Source organism: Opisthocomus hoazin, chromosome 5 (genome assembly GCF_030867145.1).
Source record: "Opisthocomus hoazin isolate bOpiHoa1 chromosome 5, bOpiHoa1.hap1, whole genome shotgun sequence".
NCBI classification, from domain to species: Eukaryota; Metazoa; Chordata; class Aves; order Opisthocomiformes; family Opisthocomidae; genus Opisthocomus; species Opisthocomus hoazin.
In genome coordinates, this window is record NC_134418.1 from 7,010,700 (window position 1) to 7,028,732 (window position 18,033).

The following is an 18,033-nucleotide window of genomic DNA, read 5'->3' on the forward strand; positions in this document are numbered from 1 at the left end:
CTGCTTGCAGCCCAGGCAAAGCTTCCCACTCTTCCCGCACATTCTGCAACATCCCATGCTGATTCACTTCACAGAATTTACTTTTACCCCGCTAAATGCCACTAAACCTTCAAATTAATCCTCCCATTACGGGACTTCCTTTGATGTCAAAGCAGGAATTTTTTTTTGATGGCAAAGGGGGATTTTTCCCCCCTGGTGTAATTATTCCTGGTTTTTCTCCCCCTTTTTAGGCACAAGAGATTCCTGCCAGATGCATGACTTGTGGAGGCAGCTCCCACATGAGGTATTTATATATTTATAAGTGTATGATGGGAACATGGTATAGAAAGAGCTGAAGTTTCAGGCTGAAGACAAGGGGAATTTCCCATTTCCCGTTTGTTTCAGTGGAAGTTGCCCAGGAAGAGTCTGCAGAAGGACTAGACTAAAAACTGCAAGATTGGAAAGTAGCTCCTTAAAATAAACATCTCCAGGGAAAACATCCACTATTCCACACTATCGCTGAGCAAGTTTCAATGCCTGGGAACAGTCCCTGGGACTGCTTAAATTATGGGGATGAGTGAAGAAGATCCATCCCACCTCTGCATGCATTTCCCATTCAGCATCTTGGGTGCTATTGGGACCACTGGGCTGAACAACCCAGCACGGGGCCCGAATCGCTGGATAATGGTCAGGAAGCTGGCAACTGTGAGTAGTGCTACAAGAACTTTCTGTAACAGCATTTAATGATGGAACAGGTGGGTTTATTCAGATTTCAATCAGTTTTTATTAATTTATAGGGAAAAAATGATACAATTGTAGAGCTCTTTACTGAAAATGCTACCAAATAGTCTATATAATTCAACAGCAAAGTGTGTTTGTGCTAATAATTCGTTGCACAGAGACCATAGGCTCCTCTCTCAGCACAACATTGGGCTCTCCTGGAAATGGAAAATGAGCCCTGGGAGGCATCGGCCAGCTGTGCCCGGGTAGCTCAGGTCTGTGTGACTCCCTGCCCAGCGATCCCCCACCCCTGTGCCGCAGCTTCGATCCGCTCCCGGAGTGCCTGTGCCCAGTCCTGCCCCCGCTCCAGGGCAGTGGACCTCGTCTCCATCGCCGTTAAGGCAGTGATTTCAGGGGGCAGCTGGGGAACCAGCCCGGCTTGGAGCAGGGCATCCTGAAATTTGGCTGCAGAAGCTGGAGCTAAACAACACCGGGGCATGCTGAAAAGGAGAGAAAAGCACGAAAACTTTTGACGGATGCGAGCCCTGAGCTAGACATGCTGCAGGAGCAAGGGGGAGGTGATGCTCTGGTCCCCGACACTCCCGACCGCGACCGTCCTTACCCGTCTGGCTGCGAGTAGTGGTAGTGAGCAGCTACGGCGGAGTGGGGACACAGCAGGTACTGGTTTTCCTCCCAGCAGCGCTGCATGGCTCGCACGATGTCCTTGTCCGAGGCCGAGCAGGAGCGCAGGGTCTCAGAGAGCTGTGGCCCCAGGAGAAATGGGGAAGTTTGCACAGGGCATCACCACCCTCCACGTTCCCAGCCAGGCTTGTGTCATGGGCACTCAGCAAAGCGGTTCGAAATAGGGAAGCTGGAGGATGGGGTTCCCCGAGGACTGAATCACAGAATTGTAGGGGTTGGAAGAGACCTCTCTGGGTCATCTAGTCCAACCCCCCCGCCGAAGCAGGGTCACCTGCAGCAGGCTGCATAGGAACATGTCCAAGCGGGTCTTGAATATCTCCAGAGAAGGAGATTCCACAACTTCCCTGGGCAGCCTGTTCCAGTGCTCCATCACTCTCAGAGGGAAGAAGTTCTTCCTCATGTTGGAAAAGGGGTTGCTGCTGTAGCCAGGGGATGAGGCACTACTGGAAATGGCCCCAGGGCCAGGGCACGAGTGAGGGGATTCCACCCCAGGTGCTGGGAGCGTGGGTGGAGAGGAGCCGAGACTCAGCTCCTCAGCTCTGCGCTGCTATTTGCATGCGCCCGGGGAGTTTCTGAGGGCTTGTAAAATCTACCTCAGTGTAATAGCTCTTCTTTCTTTTAATAATCCAGTTCTTTAGCATTTATTTTGCTGCTGTGCAAGCAGGAGCAGGCGCCGTGGGGGACAGCGCATGTTGGACCGGAGGAGGCAGGACTTTGCATCTGGTCCAAAGGACCCAAAGAGCCTCACGACTCAAATGTTTTCTCTTGTATTTCTCTCTGATTTATGTTCATCCTCCCTTTTGTCACAATACTGAGGCTGAATTGCAGCACCAAACCCAGCAGACGCACTCCCAAACGCCACTCACAGCCCGTGCCAGCACCCGCTGCGCAGTGCCTCAGTGCACAGCCCATGCTGGCACTGGAGTGGCCAAGGAAAGGGTGGCTGCATATTCTACTTAAATAATTCTTGGCCGTTTTTAATCAGTTTTGCAAAGAAGAAAGGTTTCTTTTTAAAAAAATAATAATAAAGCGATTTTTAACATCTCCATGCACACATACTGATATAAAATGCCTCTGGCCTCATGCTTAAATTTTTGGTTGGAAACTCTCCACTATGACTTTTTATTCTGAAAATGGATTGAAAACAGCCAGTAGCAGTAAATCTCCTTACACATGCACACATACGGCACTGTGTGTGTGAGGAACTGACCATTCTGTGCAAATCCTCCGGCAGCTGAAGGCTTTTCATTACACTGAATCGCTCCATCAGCGTTTTTGTCAGGCGGCTGTCGGAGCCCGAGAGCAGCCAGAGGATCCTCTCCACGTTGTAAGGCTCCTGGGATAGCAAGGCAATAGGTGAGCAGTGGAAATTCAAGTGTCCATCTCGGGGGGAGAACACCTGTGTGGATCCTCTGATGGCTAATTAGGGTTGAGGTCCTACTGCCGCGTTTTTCCTGGTGGAAGCTGGGGTGGGCTTTGTGTCTTCCTCCTGCATACCTACATCCCAAGACAAGTCTTTGGGAACATGATGTCCTTCAGACCTCTGACCTGTCAGAGCAGCCTGGCAGTGACCATCAGATTAAAAAAAAACTAATGAAGGGACAACTGATAAATCAATGGTGTGACCACATCTGTATAATCACCTTGAGGAACCCAGGCTAATAACACGCTGTGTGTTTGAGAACCAGAAATATCCAGCTGTTTACTCAGTGTTTCAGATGCTGCTGTGAGTCACCCAGCTCCCGCGTGACTTGATGAGACACCCAGCTCCCTGCAGGGCTGACTGATAATCTTTATGAACATATAAGGCACATATAGGGCCTGACTGGTCTGTATGGCCATGTAGCAATCAGTGTTGCAACACCGCAGCAGAACTCGGTACAAGGCCAGACAGGAGGGTCCCAAAACAATTTCACTCCTCACTCTCTCATTCCTGCACACTCACAAGCACCAAGAAACATTCATCCAGGTGGTCTGGCCAAGATACCTTTGAGAGACAGATAAGACAAGGGGCACTGACTACCGAGTCCTCATCTCATCTCCTGGGTTCAAGTCATGGTTTTGGATGAGCTCTTTATACCTTTTAGGAGATGACAGTGCCTGTGACCTTTTGTCTCTCCATCCCACCCTACCTTGGCGAGTCATCAGGACTTACTCAGCCTTTCGTGTCCTTATCTGGGCGCCTTATGGCCCCAGTCCTGCTCTTCATCTTCCCACCATCATCTCCCAGAGCCTCCAGCCTGTAATCTTCAGTCTAGTCTGGGTGTAGCCTACCCTTTGCTTTAGGCTGTCCCCTATTTTAGGCTGTCCTCTGCTTCCCAGCCTGGCTGTCCTGAGAAGCTACATGTCAGTAGGCCTGGACTTCTATGACCTGCTGCAGGAGGTGCCTCCAGCACCATCCTGCTGACATCCTTTCTCCTGTCCTTCTTTCTCCTGCTCCCACATCCAGACCTTCCCCTTCACCCTCCATTCGTACCAGCCTTATGGTTTCAACTACAGATCATTACAGTGACACCAGTAGGTTGCACTGGGCCGGGGCACCGGTGCAAGCACTGGCATTGCCATCTAAGTTGTTAGCCAGCTCTCCGGTCTGGTTGTGTTCCATGCCACTAGAGTTGTTCAGGAGCACACTGGGATCCAATGTGGAGGACAGGTCATGCTGGTGACTGCTCCCAAGGAAAGTTCTGGCATGTGGACATGAGCTGCATGGTGCTTCTTGACCTGAGGGCCAGAAAAGAGCCCCTGGTTGGGTTTAGGTGTTGCAAAGACACAGCGTCTGTTGTGATTCTCCTGGGATTGATCCTTATGAGGCTCATCCACACTGGACTTTCTGCTTCACCTTCAACTCTTCAGTTAGTATCTAACTGGAAATTTTTCTCTGCTTTAGCTTAGTCTGCAGAAGAAGCAACCTAAAGAGGTTGTGCGTTCTCCATCCTTGAAGGTTTCCAACATCTGACTGGACAAAGCCCTGAGCAAGCCAGTCTGACCTCAGGGCTGACCACGCTTTGAGCATGTCCCAACTAGAGGCCTCCTGAATTCTGCTCCAGCATGAATGATCTGTTGAGCTGCGGAAGTATTTGCATGGATGTTTCAGATGTGAGCTGAAAGGTGATGCCCCATGCAGCCACGGAGAGGGGTGTGCAGAAGGATGCAGCTATCCAGATCCTTTGGAATCTCTGAACATCACCTCACCTGTCTGCCTTCCCTCATGATCCCAAAGTCTGGCACATGCTTAGGGGCCTTAGCAGATCAATGCTACTGAAGGGACATGGACCAAGAGAAGAGCCCAGCTATCCTTTGAGCTTGAGGACCCCCACAAATTCATGACTCCAGAGGAAAGTCAATCACTAGACCACAGCAGCCTTGTGATAGGGGCGACTTACTGACTGCAAAGCATGGCAGCTCCTCCAGGCTCTCTGGTCCTCCCAGTGTACTTGAACAGCTTTCGGAAAAACCAGGTAGCTTAAGGCCACAGTGATACAACACCAAGTGTTTCATACTTTGGTCACTTGTTTGGAAGCAAATCCAATCCCTGTGGATCACAGGGTAGGTATGAAATAGGAGGTATTTTCTTCCAGGTGTTTGGTTTCTGTTCCTCTATGACTTTTCATTTCTGAGGCCTTTGCCTGCCTGCTGAGACTTGTTTTGCTCTGAGCAAGCTGCAGATGGCCATAGATGAGATTCTTCTGGGCTTCCCTACCTTCTTCCTGGTCTCTTTTGCTCTTGGTGGAGGTTTTCAGAAGCATCAACAAAGCCTCTGAGACATGATGGGATTTGTAATTTTCTAAGTGTCACTTTTTGAGAAAACATCCCTCTCTTGCTAATCTTGCACATAATGAAACCCCAGAAACTCAGCATTTAACAATGAAGATGACAAAGTCAGGCCCTGAAAAATGAGGAAGAAGGTGTTTCATCTATCTCACCTCAGCAGTCTGCAGCACAAATGCTCAATAGGAGTCACACCTCTTAATGCATCGCTGAGAGGCATTGCCAGTGGCAGAATTATGCTCTCATAAACCAGGTAGAAAAGAGTGCAAGGGAAAAAAATTACAAAAATATATATTATTTGGTATTTTCACATTTTGGCCAATTCATTATATACCTGAATATCCATGGCTGATGCTAACGTAGCCTTCACACTCTCTGACAGTGAGAAATCTCCATGTTGAACAGTCCTATGAATGATGTCATTGCTGTTGACCGCAGCAACAAGTCGAATTGGGAGACCCATTTTCTGAGCAATACAACCAGCTAGGAAAAAAGTGAAAAAACACATGCATGCTTGATGAAGAAATCTTCAAAAGACATTTAGCAAAGAAGTTATTGCACAAATTAATTGAGCGTATAGGTCAGAAGCAAACAGAAATGACGTTCCCTAATGGACTCTGAGCTATCTGCCTTTAAGATTTTGGTAGAGAAGCAGATTACAAAATCCAGGGATGCAGTGCTCCTCCTGCCATTGAATACTGACCCTTGGGCATCTCCACATTTGGAGATGGATGGGCAGGGGACCAAGAGGTCAGGCAGCTGCCGTTCAAGCAAGAGAGATGAAGCGTTTGGGCTCTTGCTACTTATTAATGCTGCCTCAGATAGACAACCTGGAAATATAGTGCATGCAGTTGAATGCATGGAGTTGCATGGAGTCCTTTACTGCTTTCATAAGACAGTTTCATGCCTATTTTGGGATGGAGGCAATCAAGGACTCACATTCAGAACACCAGATTATGCAACTAAGAGTGGTTTCTTGACTGTGCACTACCATGCAAACCAGAGTAGGACCAGGCAAGATTCTCCACCTCTGTTAACGTCTCACTTAGGAAATAGAGCCACAGTATTTTCCCTCTTTTCTGGATCAAACATATTCTGTTCTCTTCTAATGTGCCCATCCTCAAGATAGCTACAGTCATCATCAACGGGTGGTTTGGGTTTTTCTGCACCTTGCATCAGTGACACCTAAATGAGTAATAACCATACATGAGTAATAAAATATAAGCGGTTCTGAAGAAATCCTACCAGAGAGTGGGTGTTTCGATGAACAGCAATACCCATCATCTGCAAAGTACTTTTAGTCCATAGGTCACAGCACTCTCTCTTCCCTATCTAACCTATCTTTTCTCTCTTCACCTGTGATATTTCCTCCTCCTCCTGTTGGCACAACAATTTCCACCACTGGCAGCGGGGTGGTGTCCAGGGATGGGGCACACTGAAAGTAAGCGTAGAAGTGGTGAGCGATCTGCACCATAATCCTAGACCAATTGACCGAATTCAAGCTCATCAGATTGTGTTTTCTGGCAAAATCGACATCAGCGAACAGTTCCTTGATCGGCTCATCGATTTCATCGCTGTTCCCATGAGCTGTCAAAAGGAGAAAGGGAAGATTAGATCTGCCAACATCAGCGCATCAGGCTCCAGGTATTTCTGCTCAGAAATAGGGCCAGTCTCAATCCCTCGGGTTTGCCCTGGCCAGGGGTGCTCTGAGCTGCCCGTCTGCCTCGGGGGCTGTACGAGCCAGGGGTTGAGTAACACAGCCTGGATGCCGGGTGGTTTCCGCAGACGTTGTACTCTGGGCTCTTGCTCACATCAAGTATATATTTGCCAGGAAGGCAAATGCCTGCATCCCCTGTGTGATGCCTAGGAGAGACCTGGCTGAGCAGAGGAGTCCATGGGATGGCTCAAGCAGCCCATGGTGATCCCTGCCGCAGGGATGGTGCAGTGGCAGGGAACGGACCATCCATGAGGCTGAGGGGACAGAGGGAAGGGGTGACTCTCCATCCTTTCAGTGCCAAGAAAGGGTGCTGAATTCAGTGCAACTGCACACCAACCACCTGCACGGAGGCAGCTCTGATCTGTGGGCAGGAGAAAAGGATGGCTTGAACCACTTTTCGTCAAAGTCGGGACGTCTGCTATAGGCCCCTGTTAGCCAGATATCTGGACACAGTGGCCATGATGGCAATGACCTGGCTGGCTGCAGCTGCTAAAGTAGCAGCCCCCAGATTTTTAGGGTCACAGTTTTGACACAGCAGGACCCAGAAAGTGGACAGTCTAACAGTAATGCCAACCAGAAAAGACGTGGACATTGTCTTCAATGACGGTGGTCATCTGGAGTTCCTGTATTTGGGTGCAGAACCCCTTGGGCAGCAGAACAAAGATGTCCATGTTCTTCTGCCCTCTCACGCTCTCAATAGCCGAGCTCCCCGTGTCTCCTGAAGTCCCTATTACAAAGTGAGAGAACTAAGAAAAGCAATAAATTGATACATGGGTCAAACCTGCAGCACTGCACATTTGGAAAAAGATACAGAGATGCTACAGGAGATGTTTTTGGCTAGAGCAGCCACCCTGACGTTGCCCAGAGATCACTCACTAGCCACCCACCAGGCAATAGCACCCCGGGGCATCTATGGGGAGGGCCATGGGATGATGGCTGTCAAGGTAGACACCTGCCCAGAAGTTCTATGCCCTGCAAAGAGGCATACTCACCCACGAGAATAGTGACGTGCTTCTGCTTTTTCTCCAAGAAGTACTGTAAAAACTGCCCTGTGCAGGACAAGGATAGATCCTTAAAAGCGTAAGTAACCCCATGCCACAGCTCCAAAACATTCAGCCCATCTTTCAGCCTGGACAGGTGGACAACATCCTTGTGTCTGAACCTGCTGAAGGCTCTGTCGATCAGGTCTAGAGGGAAAATGGTTAAAGGGGCTGTTAGATTGGGTAGAGGAGTACTTTTCTGACCCACGGCTTCCTGCGTCTCTGCTCTTCAGGCTCCTAGGAAGCTTTCTGCACAACCAAAGACTCTCAGTTTCTGGAGAGGTGACAGACATCCAACAAGTTATTCTGAGTTACTAGGAGTAAACCAGCCCTCTTTATCGTCTTCAGTAGCTCTACTGTGAGAGACCCCGGGGGACAGCCAACATAATCAGAGTAAACTGTTAAAATACAAAATACAGGAAACCTGAATTTTACCATAACGTGCCTTTGAGACAGAGATTGTAGCTGCCCTCTGGTGGAAGTGAAAGCTGTTAAAAACATTAAAAATTGGATCTCAGCGAGAGCGTGGAGCAGCAGAAAGCGCTGGTGGGAGGGCAGGTCTGGAGCAGCGAGCAGGACCATGGCATCAGTCGTCACTACTGCAGTCAGCAGAATCCCTGTTTGCACACAGGGGACACCTTATCCAGAAGGTAACAAGCCTCAGCAAGGTGACAGAGGAGAAGAGCGTACAAGAAAAGAGCAGGCAACGGTGCAACAGGCTCCATCCTCTGGGGGCTGCGAAGAGGATGGGACGGAGGCAGGCAGATGCATCTGAACGCCCCAAAATCCCCGTGCACATCCCTGCGAGCATCTCTCCGCGCGGTTGAGGCTCACCGTCGAGCGTGCTCCGTGGGACCAGCTCGGCCGTGATGAAGAGGGAGCACAGCTCTTTCACCAGCTCCCGGTAGGAGAGGCGGCTCCACCGCTGCAGGGTCTCCCCATCCAGCGAGGGGATGCGCTGGGGCATGAAGAGACCCCCGTCGGGCGCGTAGCCGGAGAAGAGGGCTCCCTCGAAGTCAACAGCCTCCTTGCCTCCCCGCGTGCTGACATACTCCATGGGTGCTGGGGAGGCACCGCAGTCACTGCCAGGGCCCTGGAGCATCCCCCCTGGGGGGGAACAGCCCTGCATCCCAAGCTGACTCCCTCCAAAACTTCCCGTGTGGACAGACAGAGCTCCTCAGGGAAGGCAACACCTTTTCCCCTAAAAAGATCTCACACCGTGGGGAGCTAGAGCGGAAACGCTGCCCGAGGTTGGCACGGAGGTGGCTGCAGCCTCCTGGCCCCACTTTCCCTGTGCCCTTCCAGCCCTGCCCCGGAGACACTTCCCAGCCCGAGCAAAAGCTCTGACGGCGCAGAAGTCACTGCGGAAGCACGTCAGGTCCCCTACAGGCTATTTGCAAAAGCTGGAGTTTTAAAATTTAAATAAATAAATAAATAAATAAATAAATAAATAAATAAATAAATGGAAATAACTATGTTTTTAGAGCAGGTTGATTTTGTGCAAAGGGGTTAAACTAAGGGCAGGATTTAACTCAGCGTAGGAAGGGCTGAGCTAAACCCACCGGATACACGCAAATCCGACCGAACCGCCGCCGGCGCTGCCGGGAGAGGCCCCCTCTCGCCCCGATCCCGTGAACCCCCGCAGCTGTTCCCACCTCGGGCACTCTGGCCAACGCCGCAGCCCCTCGGCACGGCACGGCACGGCACGGCACGGCACGGCACGGCACGGCACGGCACGGCACGGCACGGCACGGCACGGCTGCAGGCCGCTTGACCCCACGCGGAGGCAGGAAAGCGGCCAAGGAACTCGCCGCCACCGCCGCTGCCGCTTGCAACCCGGCCACCCTTTGCCCTTGTGCTCACGGGAAACTTCTCCCCGTTGCAACCCGCCAACGTTCCCCTCGCCGCCGCGCAGCCGGCCGCCCTGCGCCGAGCCTGGGAATGGGAATACGTGGGGAAGATGGAGCCGAGATACTCCTCGCCATGCCGAGCACTGGGGCAAGGGGCAGCAGGCACGAGCTGCAGCTGGGGAGAAATCTAGTTAAATATTAGGAGATCGCTTTTAACCATGAGGATTTTCACGCACGGAGCGTGAGGGGCTTGTGGTCTCCAGCAAAACCCTGGAAAACTCAAAATTCAGCTGGGGATGCGCTGAGCCACCTGATTTAACTGTGAGGTTGGATTTAAATGAGATTAAACCTGCTTAAAGCAGGGTTTGGGTCAAAAACCTCCGGAGGTCCCTTCCAACCAAAATCAGTCTGTAATTCAGCTGTGCAAAGCCAAGTGTTCAGCCTGTGAGGCTGGGATGTTGTAACAGCCCCGTCCCACCGACGGGGAAACTGAGGCACGGGAGGGAGAGGGGACATGTGCAGAGCTGTGCAAAGGAACCTCATTTCTGCTTTGAAGGGAAGGGCTGTGCACCCCTTTCCTTAGGTTTTGGTTTAAGAAAGAATAAGTGTTTTCTGAAGGGCAAGGTCAGCACGGGACCGGTGGCTGCATGGCCCCGGGGTGCAGCTCAGTGTGTGCTGCTGGAGCGTGCGTGGGGACTTCAGTCCAGGAAGGCACGGTGCAGAGGTAAAAAGGATGGCTGATAACAGCCAGCCATGAGCCAGGAACCCCACGCCTGCAGCAAGGGACGTACTCCCTGCCAAAGCATCGGAGTCTGACCCACCACGCGCTGCCTCTCTAACCATGGCGAGCAACTGGAGCCATGAGAAAATTTTCCAGTGGAGAATGGCCCAGTCCTTGCCCTCAGCACTGATGTGGAAAAGGGCTTTTCTACACCCAGCGTTCCAAAGGGATTGTTGCTGCAAGGTCCTCAGCAGGAGGTAGAAGCTAAATTTCAGGCTCTGGGCAGAGTTGCCCATGATGGTGTTGCTCAAGGTCAACTGGGGCAGCTGCAGCAGAGAAGGCAGCAAACAGCAGCTTTTTAATAATATATCTCAGCTTACCCAGTGGGCCAGAGTGGTGTTAATAGTCTCCATTTTCTGATCACCTCTGGCAAATCAACTAGAAATGGATCTAATTATCTATAATTATATCAATTATATCACCCAACCTGCCCGCATTTCCCCACCATAAGGAGATCTCTGTGCCCAAAGTTCCTCATCACGTTGCAAAGACAAAAGCCTGAGCCACCCAGACCCGCTGTGATCTCAGGGTCCTTCCCGTACCCGCAGCCACCTCAGGGCACATTGGCATGTAGTGGGGTGACACCCCTGTAATGGGGGTCCATCCCCATCCCAGATCTGCATCCAGAGGGTGCTGGAAAATCACAGCAGCAGGACCTTGCTCTTCAGGGATGGCTCGGGTTTAAATCGATGGTGAATCATAGAATAGTTGGGGTTGGAAGGGACCTTTAAAGGTCATCTTGTCCACCCCCCCTGCAATGAGCTGGGACATCTTCAACTGCATCAGGCTGCTCAGAGCCCCGTCCAACCTGGCCTTGAATGTTTCCAGAGACTGGCATCCACAACTTCGCTTCACAGGCAACCTGTGACAGTGCCTCACCACCCTCAGTGTAAACTATTTCTTCCTTATATCTGGTTTAAATCTACCCTCTTTTAGTTTAAAACCATTACCCCGTGTCCTGTCACAACAGGCCCTACTAAAAAGCCTGTCCTCATCTTTCTTACAAGCCTCCTTTAAGTACTGAAAGGCTACTGTAAGGTCTCCCCAGAGCGTTCTCTCCACCAGACTGAACAGTTCCAGCTCTCCCAGCCTTTTCTCACAGCAGAGGGGTTCCAGCCCTCGGATCATTGCTGTGGCCTCCTCTGGCCCTGCTCCAACAGGTCCAGGTCTGTCCTGTGCTGAGATGATGTTCTCAGTCCCATATGTTTTTAATGCCCTCTGTATTTTTGGAGGGTAAATAATCCTTTAATGTCCAATCAGTCCCTTCCTCATTTACCACTTCTGAAAGGGTTTTTTCCCCATCTTGCTACAGTCATAGCTGATGCAAAAATCTTCAAGTAGCATCTCTGGGCAGAACAGTGAAATACTCAAAAAAAAGAAAATACTAAAAGCTGCAGGATATATGATTCTCCTCCTCTACCCTAACCTCTCCCTTCTCTCACAAAGTGTGCCGAGGTGAATTCAGGGTTTTCCTTCCTTGCGGCAGTCTCTGCCCGTGCAAAGGCAGAGCACACTTTGACGCTAGCTCAAATTTAGGCTGGAAAGAGGAAAAGATCAAATCCCTAGGAAAAGCTGCACAAAGTGATAGCTTTTATTGCTAGTGTAATCACCAACATCCATCTGAGCATCTCCTGTTCACCCAGCGTACCCTGATGGGACCTCACCTACTCCCACCACCATGGGGCTTTACTCCTCTGGGCATTTACTTACTATACCACTAATTCTTTCAGTGTGTGAGTTAGCTGTGTGACATGATCTAATTCGTCTAATTTATTTAAGTTTTTCAAATGAAGAGCTTACAATGAGTTCAATGATCCCTTCAGCACTGCATCCCACCAAGGTGCGTGCAGGAACCCTGAAAAAAAATGGGTTATACCAGGATACCTGCTGCTCTGCGCCTGCTGACAGAAATAGCAGCAGGGCTGTTGCCACAGCTTTATCTATGCCCTGGGCCTGTCAGCAGTGATAGCCCTCGCTAACGAGATCGTCGTTGATGCTGTGATGGCAGGGACTGCTTGCATGGCAGCCACAGATGAGTGCAGAGCCCGTGGGAAGAACCTTGGACACGCACCGGGGTGACAGGGCCATTTATTGGGAAGGCTTTTCCCATGCTCGGCCCTGCAATCGGCATTCGTTCATGTTTAGAGCACCATTTCTTTAACTTTGTTTTGAATTTTAAGAGGAAGGGGAGGAAGAGCGTGCCTGTGCTGCTGCACACCAGCCCACCTGGGCTTATCCACTGCCACAAAAGACCAGGAGCTGGAAAATCACAGAATCATAGAACGGTTTGGGTTGGAAGGGACCTTACAGATCACATAGTTCCAACCCCCCTGCCATGGGCAGGGACATCTTCCACCAGACCAGGTTGCTCCAAGCTCTGTCCAACCTGGCCTTGAACCCTGCCAGGGAGGGGGCAGCCACAGCTTCTCTGGGCAGCCTGTGCCAGTGTTTCACCACCCTCATGGTGAAGAATTTCTTCCTAATATCTAATCTAAATCTGCCCTCTTTTAGTTTCAAGCCATCCCCTTTGTCCTATCACTACACACCCTTGTGAAAAGTCCCTCTCCATCCTTCCTGTCGGCCCTTTCAGGTACTGGAAGGCTGCTCTAAGGTCACCCCAGAGCCTTTTCTTCTCCGGGCTGAACAGCCCCAACTCTCAGCTTGTCCTCATAGGAGAGAAATGTGAACATGTAAAATGTAGCAGCTTTTAGTTAACCCGGTCTTACCCTTAGACCTCATCTGTTCCGAGCAGTTCACTCTCTTTGGACTCACCCATCAGAAATCCCCTGTCTTTGCAAACCTCAGCTAAGGCTGCTCTCAGATTTTTCCAACCTTTTTCCACACTGCATCAGTTTTCATCCCTCCAGACAGGATTTCCTCAGCCTCTCCACCCACAGAAGGCATCCCAAAGGACCATGGAAGCAGGACAGTGCACGCAGCAGCAAGAATCCAATTTTTTTTCTGTGCAAGTCGCCCCAGAATTTCGGGTCTCACCCCAGAGCATGGCAGCACTCCCAGCTCCGCGTCTGCTGCGCAGCTTCGCGTCCCCTCCATCGGCGGGCCCCGCTGCACGTCCCAAGCAGGAGCCAGGCGCTGGGTTCGGGTCCCCTTTCCCTGCCCGAACGGAGCATCCCCAGGTCCAGGAGCGCTGGGGACCGCGGGCTCTGCCGGGGCCACCGCCGGGCCCGGTGTCACTAGATGGCGGCACCGCCTCGGGATGCGCGAGCGCGGCCGCGGGGAGCCTGGGGACGGAGAACCGGGGAACGGTTTGGGTTGGAAGGGACCTTAAAGATCACCCAGTGCCAACCCCTCTGCCATGGGCTGGGACATCTTCAACTGGATCCGGCTGCTCAGAGCCCCGTCCAGCCCGGCCTTGAATGTTTCCAGGGATGGGGCATCAACCAACTCTCCAAGCAACCTGTGCAGGGCTTCACCATCCTCAGTGTAAAAAGTTTTTTCCTTATATCCAATCTAAATCGACCCTCTTTTAGTTTACAGAATCACAGAATCACAGAATGGTAGGGGTTGGAAGGGACCTCTGGTCCAACCCCCCTGCTGAAGCAGGGTCACCGACAGCAGGCTGCACAGCACCATGTCCAGGCAGGTTTCAAGTATCTCCAGAGAAGGTTTAAAACCATTACCCCTTGTCCTATCACAACATGCCCTTGTAAAAAGTCTGTCCCCAACTTTCTTAAGCCCCCTTTAAGTACTGAAAGGCCACAATAAGGTCTCCCCAGCGCCTTCTATTCTCCAGGCTGACCAGCCTCAGCTCTCCCAGCCCTTCCTCCCAGCAGAGGGGTTCCAGCCCTCGGATCATTGCTGGGGCCTCCTCTCGCCCCGCTCCCACAGCTCCAGCTCTGTCCTGTGCTGAGGGCTCCAGAGCTGGATGCAGGACTCCCGGGGGGTCTCAGCAGAGCGGAGCAGAGGGGCAGAATCCCCTCCCTCGCCCTGTGCCCACGCTGCTGGGGGTGCAGCCCAGGGTACCGGCCGAGCCTTGCCCACCTTGCACCCAGCCTTTCCCACCCTCGCATGGGTCCCTCCACCTTTCAGGTCACAGACACCCAGCCATCCCACCGGATTTCAAGAACCAGCCATTTAACATCTCTCCAAAAAGCCCCATTTTGGAGGCAAGGAAGAGGAGGCTGGGGGAAGGTACTGCAGCAGGATGCCAGGCTATGAAGGTGGGGGGCCCAAGCCAACACAGAGGTAAGAGATCGTTCATGTTCACCCCATCTTCTCCCTGAGATCCGTCCTGGGGTTTTATCACCCTCCTTCCAGCCCGGTCTCTCCTTCCCTGGGGGGTCTTTGGAGCCTACCCCCAAGGCAACACTTGGAAAGGGGCACATGGAAAGACCTCAACTCCCAACCAGGACCTGAACGCACCAAATTAAACTTAAAAATATCACATAAGCCTGGAAAGCACAAAAATCTCCCCCTTGTCTCTCAGTCCTGTCTCTGCCCATAAGCTGGCCGGTGTCTGAAAACCATACACAAACAAAAGCTCTCAGACCTACAAACGACCCAAGCAACGCCAGGCAGGTCCAGTAAGCAGGCGATAAGGATGTCTGGGGTTTTGCAATGCCACTTACTGCCCTGTACAGCGTACGGCCCAGTGGGAAGCGTGTTCTGTTGTCTCAGAAAAAATATGTAATCTTGCGGCTGGACTTGGATGAAGGAGTTACGTGTTCTGCTCTCCTCTGATGCACAGAAGCATGAACTTTCACAGAGAAAACAGGGAAAATCCAGGTAAAAACTGTAAGGTTTTGGCCAGAAATAAAGCTGGTTTAGTTCTGCCTTTCTCAGAGGCAGACCCACACGTCAGTGAGGTTCAGGGTCCCACAGCCGGAAGGGGGCTAGGAAGCTTGCAGAGAGTGTCTGCAGCCGCACAGGCAAATGCATACCCAGAACAATTTTTTCAAGCCTCATGTCAAGCAGATATAAGGCAGGAATGTACAACTGTAAATGAATTAAAGCACATGAAGCTGCCCCTTTTTTAGGGCGAATGTGGCTCTTCTCCCCTCTTTCTAAACCTGATAGAAATTGCAGGTATCTCAGCTGACGTGAGGTAGGACTTCCACGTGGGTCAATGACTCTTCTCACCTACAAATGTGCACACATATATTTTTCCACCTCCACCTCTGGTGACTTTGCTGGGCAAGGAGCTGCCAGCACTTTGGCCCTGTCCTCACAGCTGGGTGCAACACTCTTTTCTCACCACGAGCTGTTTCACAACAGGCTGAAGGACATCTGTGTTGTGGTCTGCGTCTTGTAAACCAAAGTGCACGACCCACTCGTAAAGGCAGAGCAGAAAGGGAGCACGGGGATGGGATTGTGCAATGCTGGCTCCCACGGTGCAATGTTGAAGACACTATTACCTGGAGAAGATTGTGCAATCCGGTCCTACTGTGCCAAAGATTACATTAAACCCCAGGGCCAAATTCTATCTCAAAATCTGCAGTCCCATAGGATATGGGCTCTATGGCCACCCACCAGGGACTTGACAAGGAAGATGCTGTGGAGGCTGAGCAGTTACAGTATGTTCGCTTTATCGTCTTCTCCAGGTGACTTTGGGAAAGTCAGTCTCCGTGCACTCCACCTCGTACTAAACGGGGATACATGTGCTCAGAGAGGTGCTTTGACTACAGCAAACACAGCAGCAGCACCAAGCAGTACATGCACAGAGGCAATCCTGGACTTTGTCCACAGATCTGGCCTTGCTGGCACCGTGGTCGTTTCCCACGGAGCATCTCCTTGGCCATGAACCTGGTGAAAACTCAGATGGTCTCAGACCGCATGCAACCTCTCACTCTGTCCTCCTCACAGCAGTGTCCTGCCTCAGCACTAAGCACCTGGTTTGTGCGTTGCTCTTGTATCATTGCTTTCCCCAGCCAAGGAGCAGCATCTGCTAAGGAAGGTCGTCTTAGGGGCTGTTGTCTGGGCTTTCATTTGTTTTAAACATAAACTGTGGTTATGTATTTAGCTGAGAGAGAGACAGGAACACAGGTCTTTGGCACAGCGTATCTGCACATTCACTCTAAAGCGAAGAAGATACCAGCGTGATGGTCACCCTGGAGCATGAGGTTCCATTGGATATCATGGGTGTGGGACACCAAGTCCACTGCTTTGATAGTGTTATAACATTTGTGAAAAGCCGTTTCAGGGAATGGGACATTCATATGTTGCATCTGTGTGGTAAGATGGGTTGTACATCAGGACTCCTGTGCAAATCATTGGGCATGCAGACACACAGGCTCCTCCTCATGCCTGTATGGACCCGAGTACCTCTTCTTGACTAATTAGCTGCAACAGTGAGCAGTCATTAAGTCAGCCACTGTGCTTGATAAATGAGGAGCGAGGCAAGTGCAGGCCATCTGGAGAGGTGAGCACAGGCCCAGTGAGACGGCCAGGTGTCCCTCCAGGACTGGAGTTCATCTGACCACCTCCAGGCACTTGGAGACTGCTGCTCTTTGCATGTCAACGTCCAAGTCTCCACTTGGTCAGACAAAAGTTTGCTTGTCCACATTGTGTCTCAGGAGCTCTTCATGTGCCTGGATCAGATGGAGACATCGGCACTGCAGATGTGTGGTTGGGAGAGGTGAAACTGGTTAAATACACTGGTTAAATGTTCACCGTCTCTGCTTTGGGAGATTCTTCCACACCTTTCTCACTCGAGAACGTTAACTGTTGATGGCTCCATTTCTTTCCCAAAATTTCTTTCCTTGCCCTGGCACAAACTAGCTCCATAAGCAACTAGCACCATTTTCAAAAAGCCCTTGCCCCCAGACTCCATAAGCTGGGCGGTGGGGTGGAGGACAGGCTCACCCTACCAAAGGCCAAGATGCAAGAGCAATACATCCCCTCTGAGGGCATGAGCAGGGCTCCATGTGCCTGGAGAGAGGCAAGAGCACCGCACCACAGATGTTCGAGGCAAGACAGTGGGAGTCGAGTGGCACAGCCAGCAGCTTTGCTCCTGCAATAAGGCAAGAACCCAACAGCAAAGGCCAGCTCTTCTGTCACCTCTGCTCCCCAGGTGGTCACTGGCAAGCAAAGCTAAGGCAGTGATAGGTCTCATGCTATCAGTGAACCCACTGCCTTGCCCTTGGAGAAGCAATACTGAGCCTTTGCTCCCTTTGGGACCTCTGTGATACGACGACGAGGGCTGAGGGCTGCCCTTCACTTCATTTCGGCATTAATGGAAAGCTTTATCAAGCGGCAGCGCTCTGTACAAGCTGCTGCTTTGGGCAGTCGTATCAAGGTTCTGATAATGGCATATCTAATCTAAACCAATATGAACTGGCGCTTGCATGTCTACAGCTTGCAAGTTACAGGTCGGAGGCAGTCAGCCTCCAGGAGACTGCCATGGCTGTTTTAAAAAGGGAAGAAGCTGGGAAAGGTGCCGTATTTCATCTCTGTGCTGTCTTGGTAATGCAGCACAACGAAAACTTCGTGGAAACCAAGAGGAACAGAGAGTTCATG

The 18,033-nt window shown here is 51.3% G+C and overlaps 1 protein-coding gene across 4 annotated transcripts; it reads right to left on the bottom strand.

The window, feature by feature from the left end:
* Positions 1-783: 783 nt before the first annotated feature.
* Positions 784-9,765, bottom strand: THNSL2 (threonine synthase like 2). Of its 4 annotated transcripts, none has more exons than XM_075420299.1 (9): positions 9,582-9,765; positions 8,761-8,988; positions 7,879-8,073; positions 7,461-7,613; positions 6,526-6,756; positions 5,504-5,652; positions 2,612-2,737; positions 1,322-1,461; positions 784-1,199 (listed from the first exon to the last, which is right to left on the bottom strand). In XM_075420299.1, the coding sequence occupies exons 2-9, from the start codon at positions 8,981-8,983 to the stop codon at positions 971-973; spliced, it is 1,446 nt and encodes a 481-aa protein (XP_075276414.1). In that variant the 5' UTR covers positions 8,984-8,988; positions 9,582-9,765; the 3' UTR covers positions 784-970. The 4 variants fall into 4 exon arrangements, with proteins under 4 accessions (XP_075276414.1, XP_075276413.1, XP_009933045.2 ...); XM_075420298.1 differs by having other exon boundaries at positions 8,761-9,033; XM_009934743.2 differs by lacking the exon at positions 9,582-9,765 and having other exon boundaries at positions 8,761-9,574.
* Positions 9,766-18,033: the final 8,268 nt, after the last annotated feature.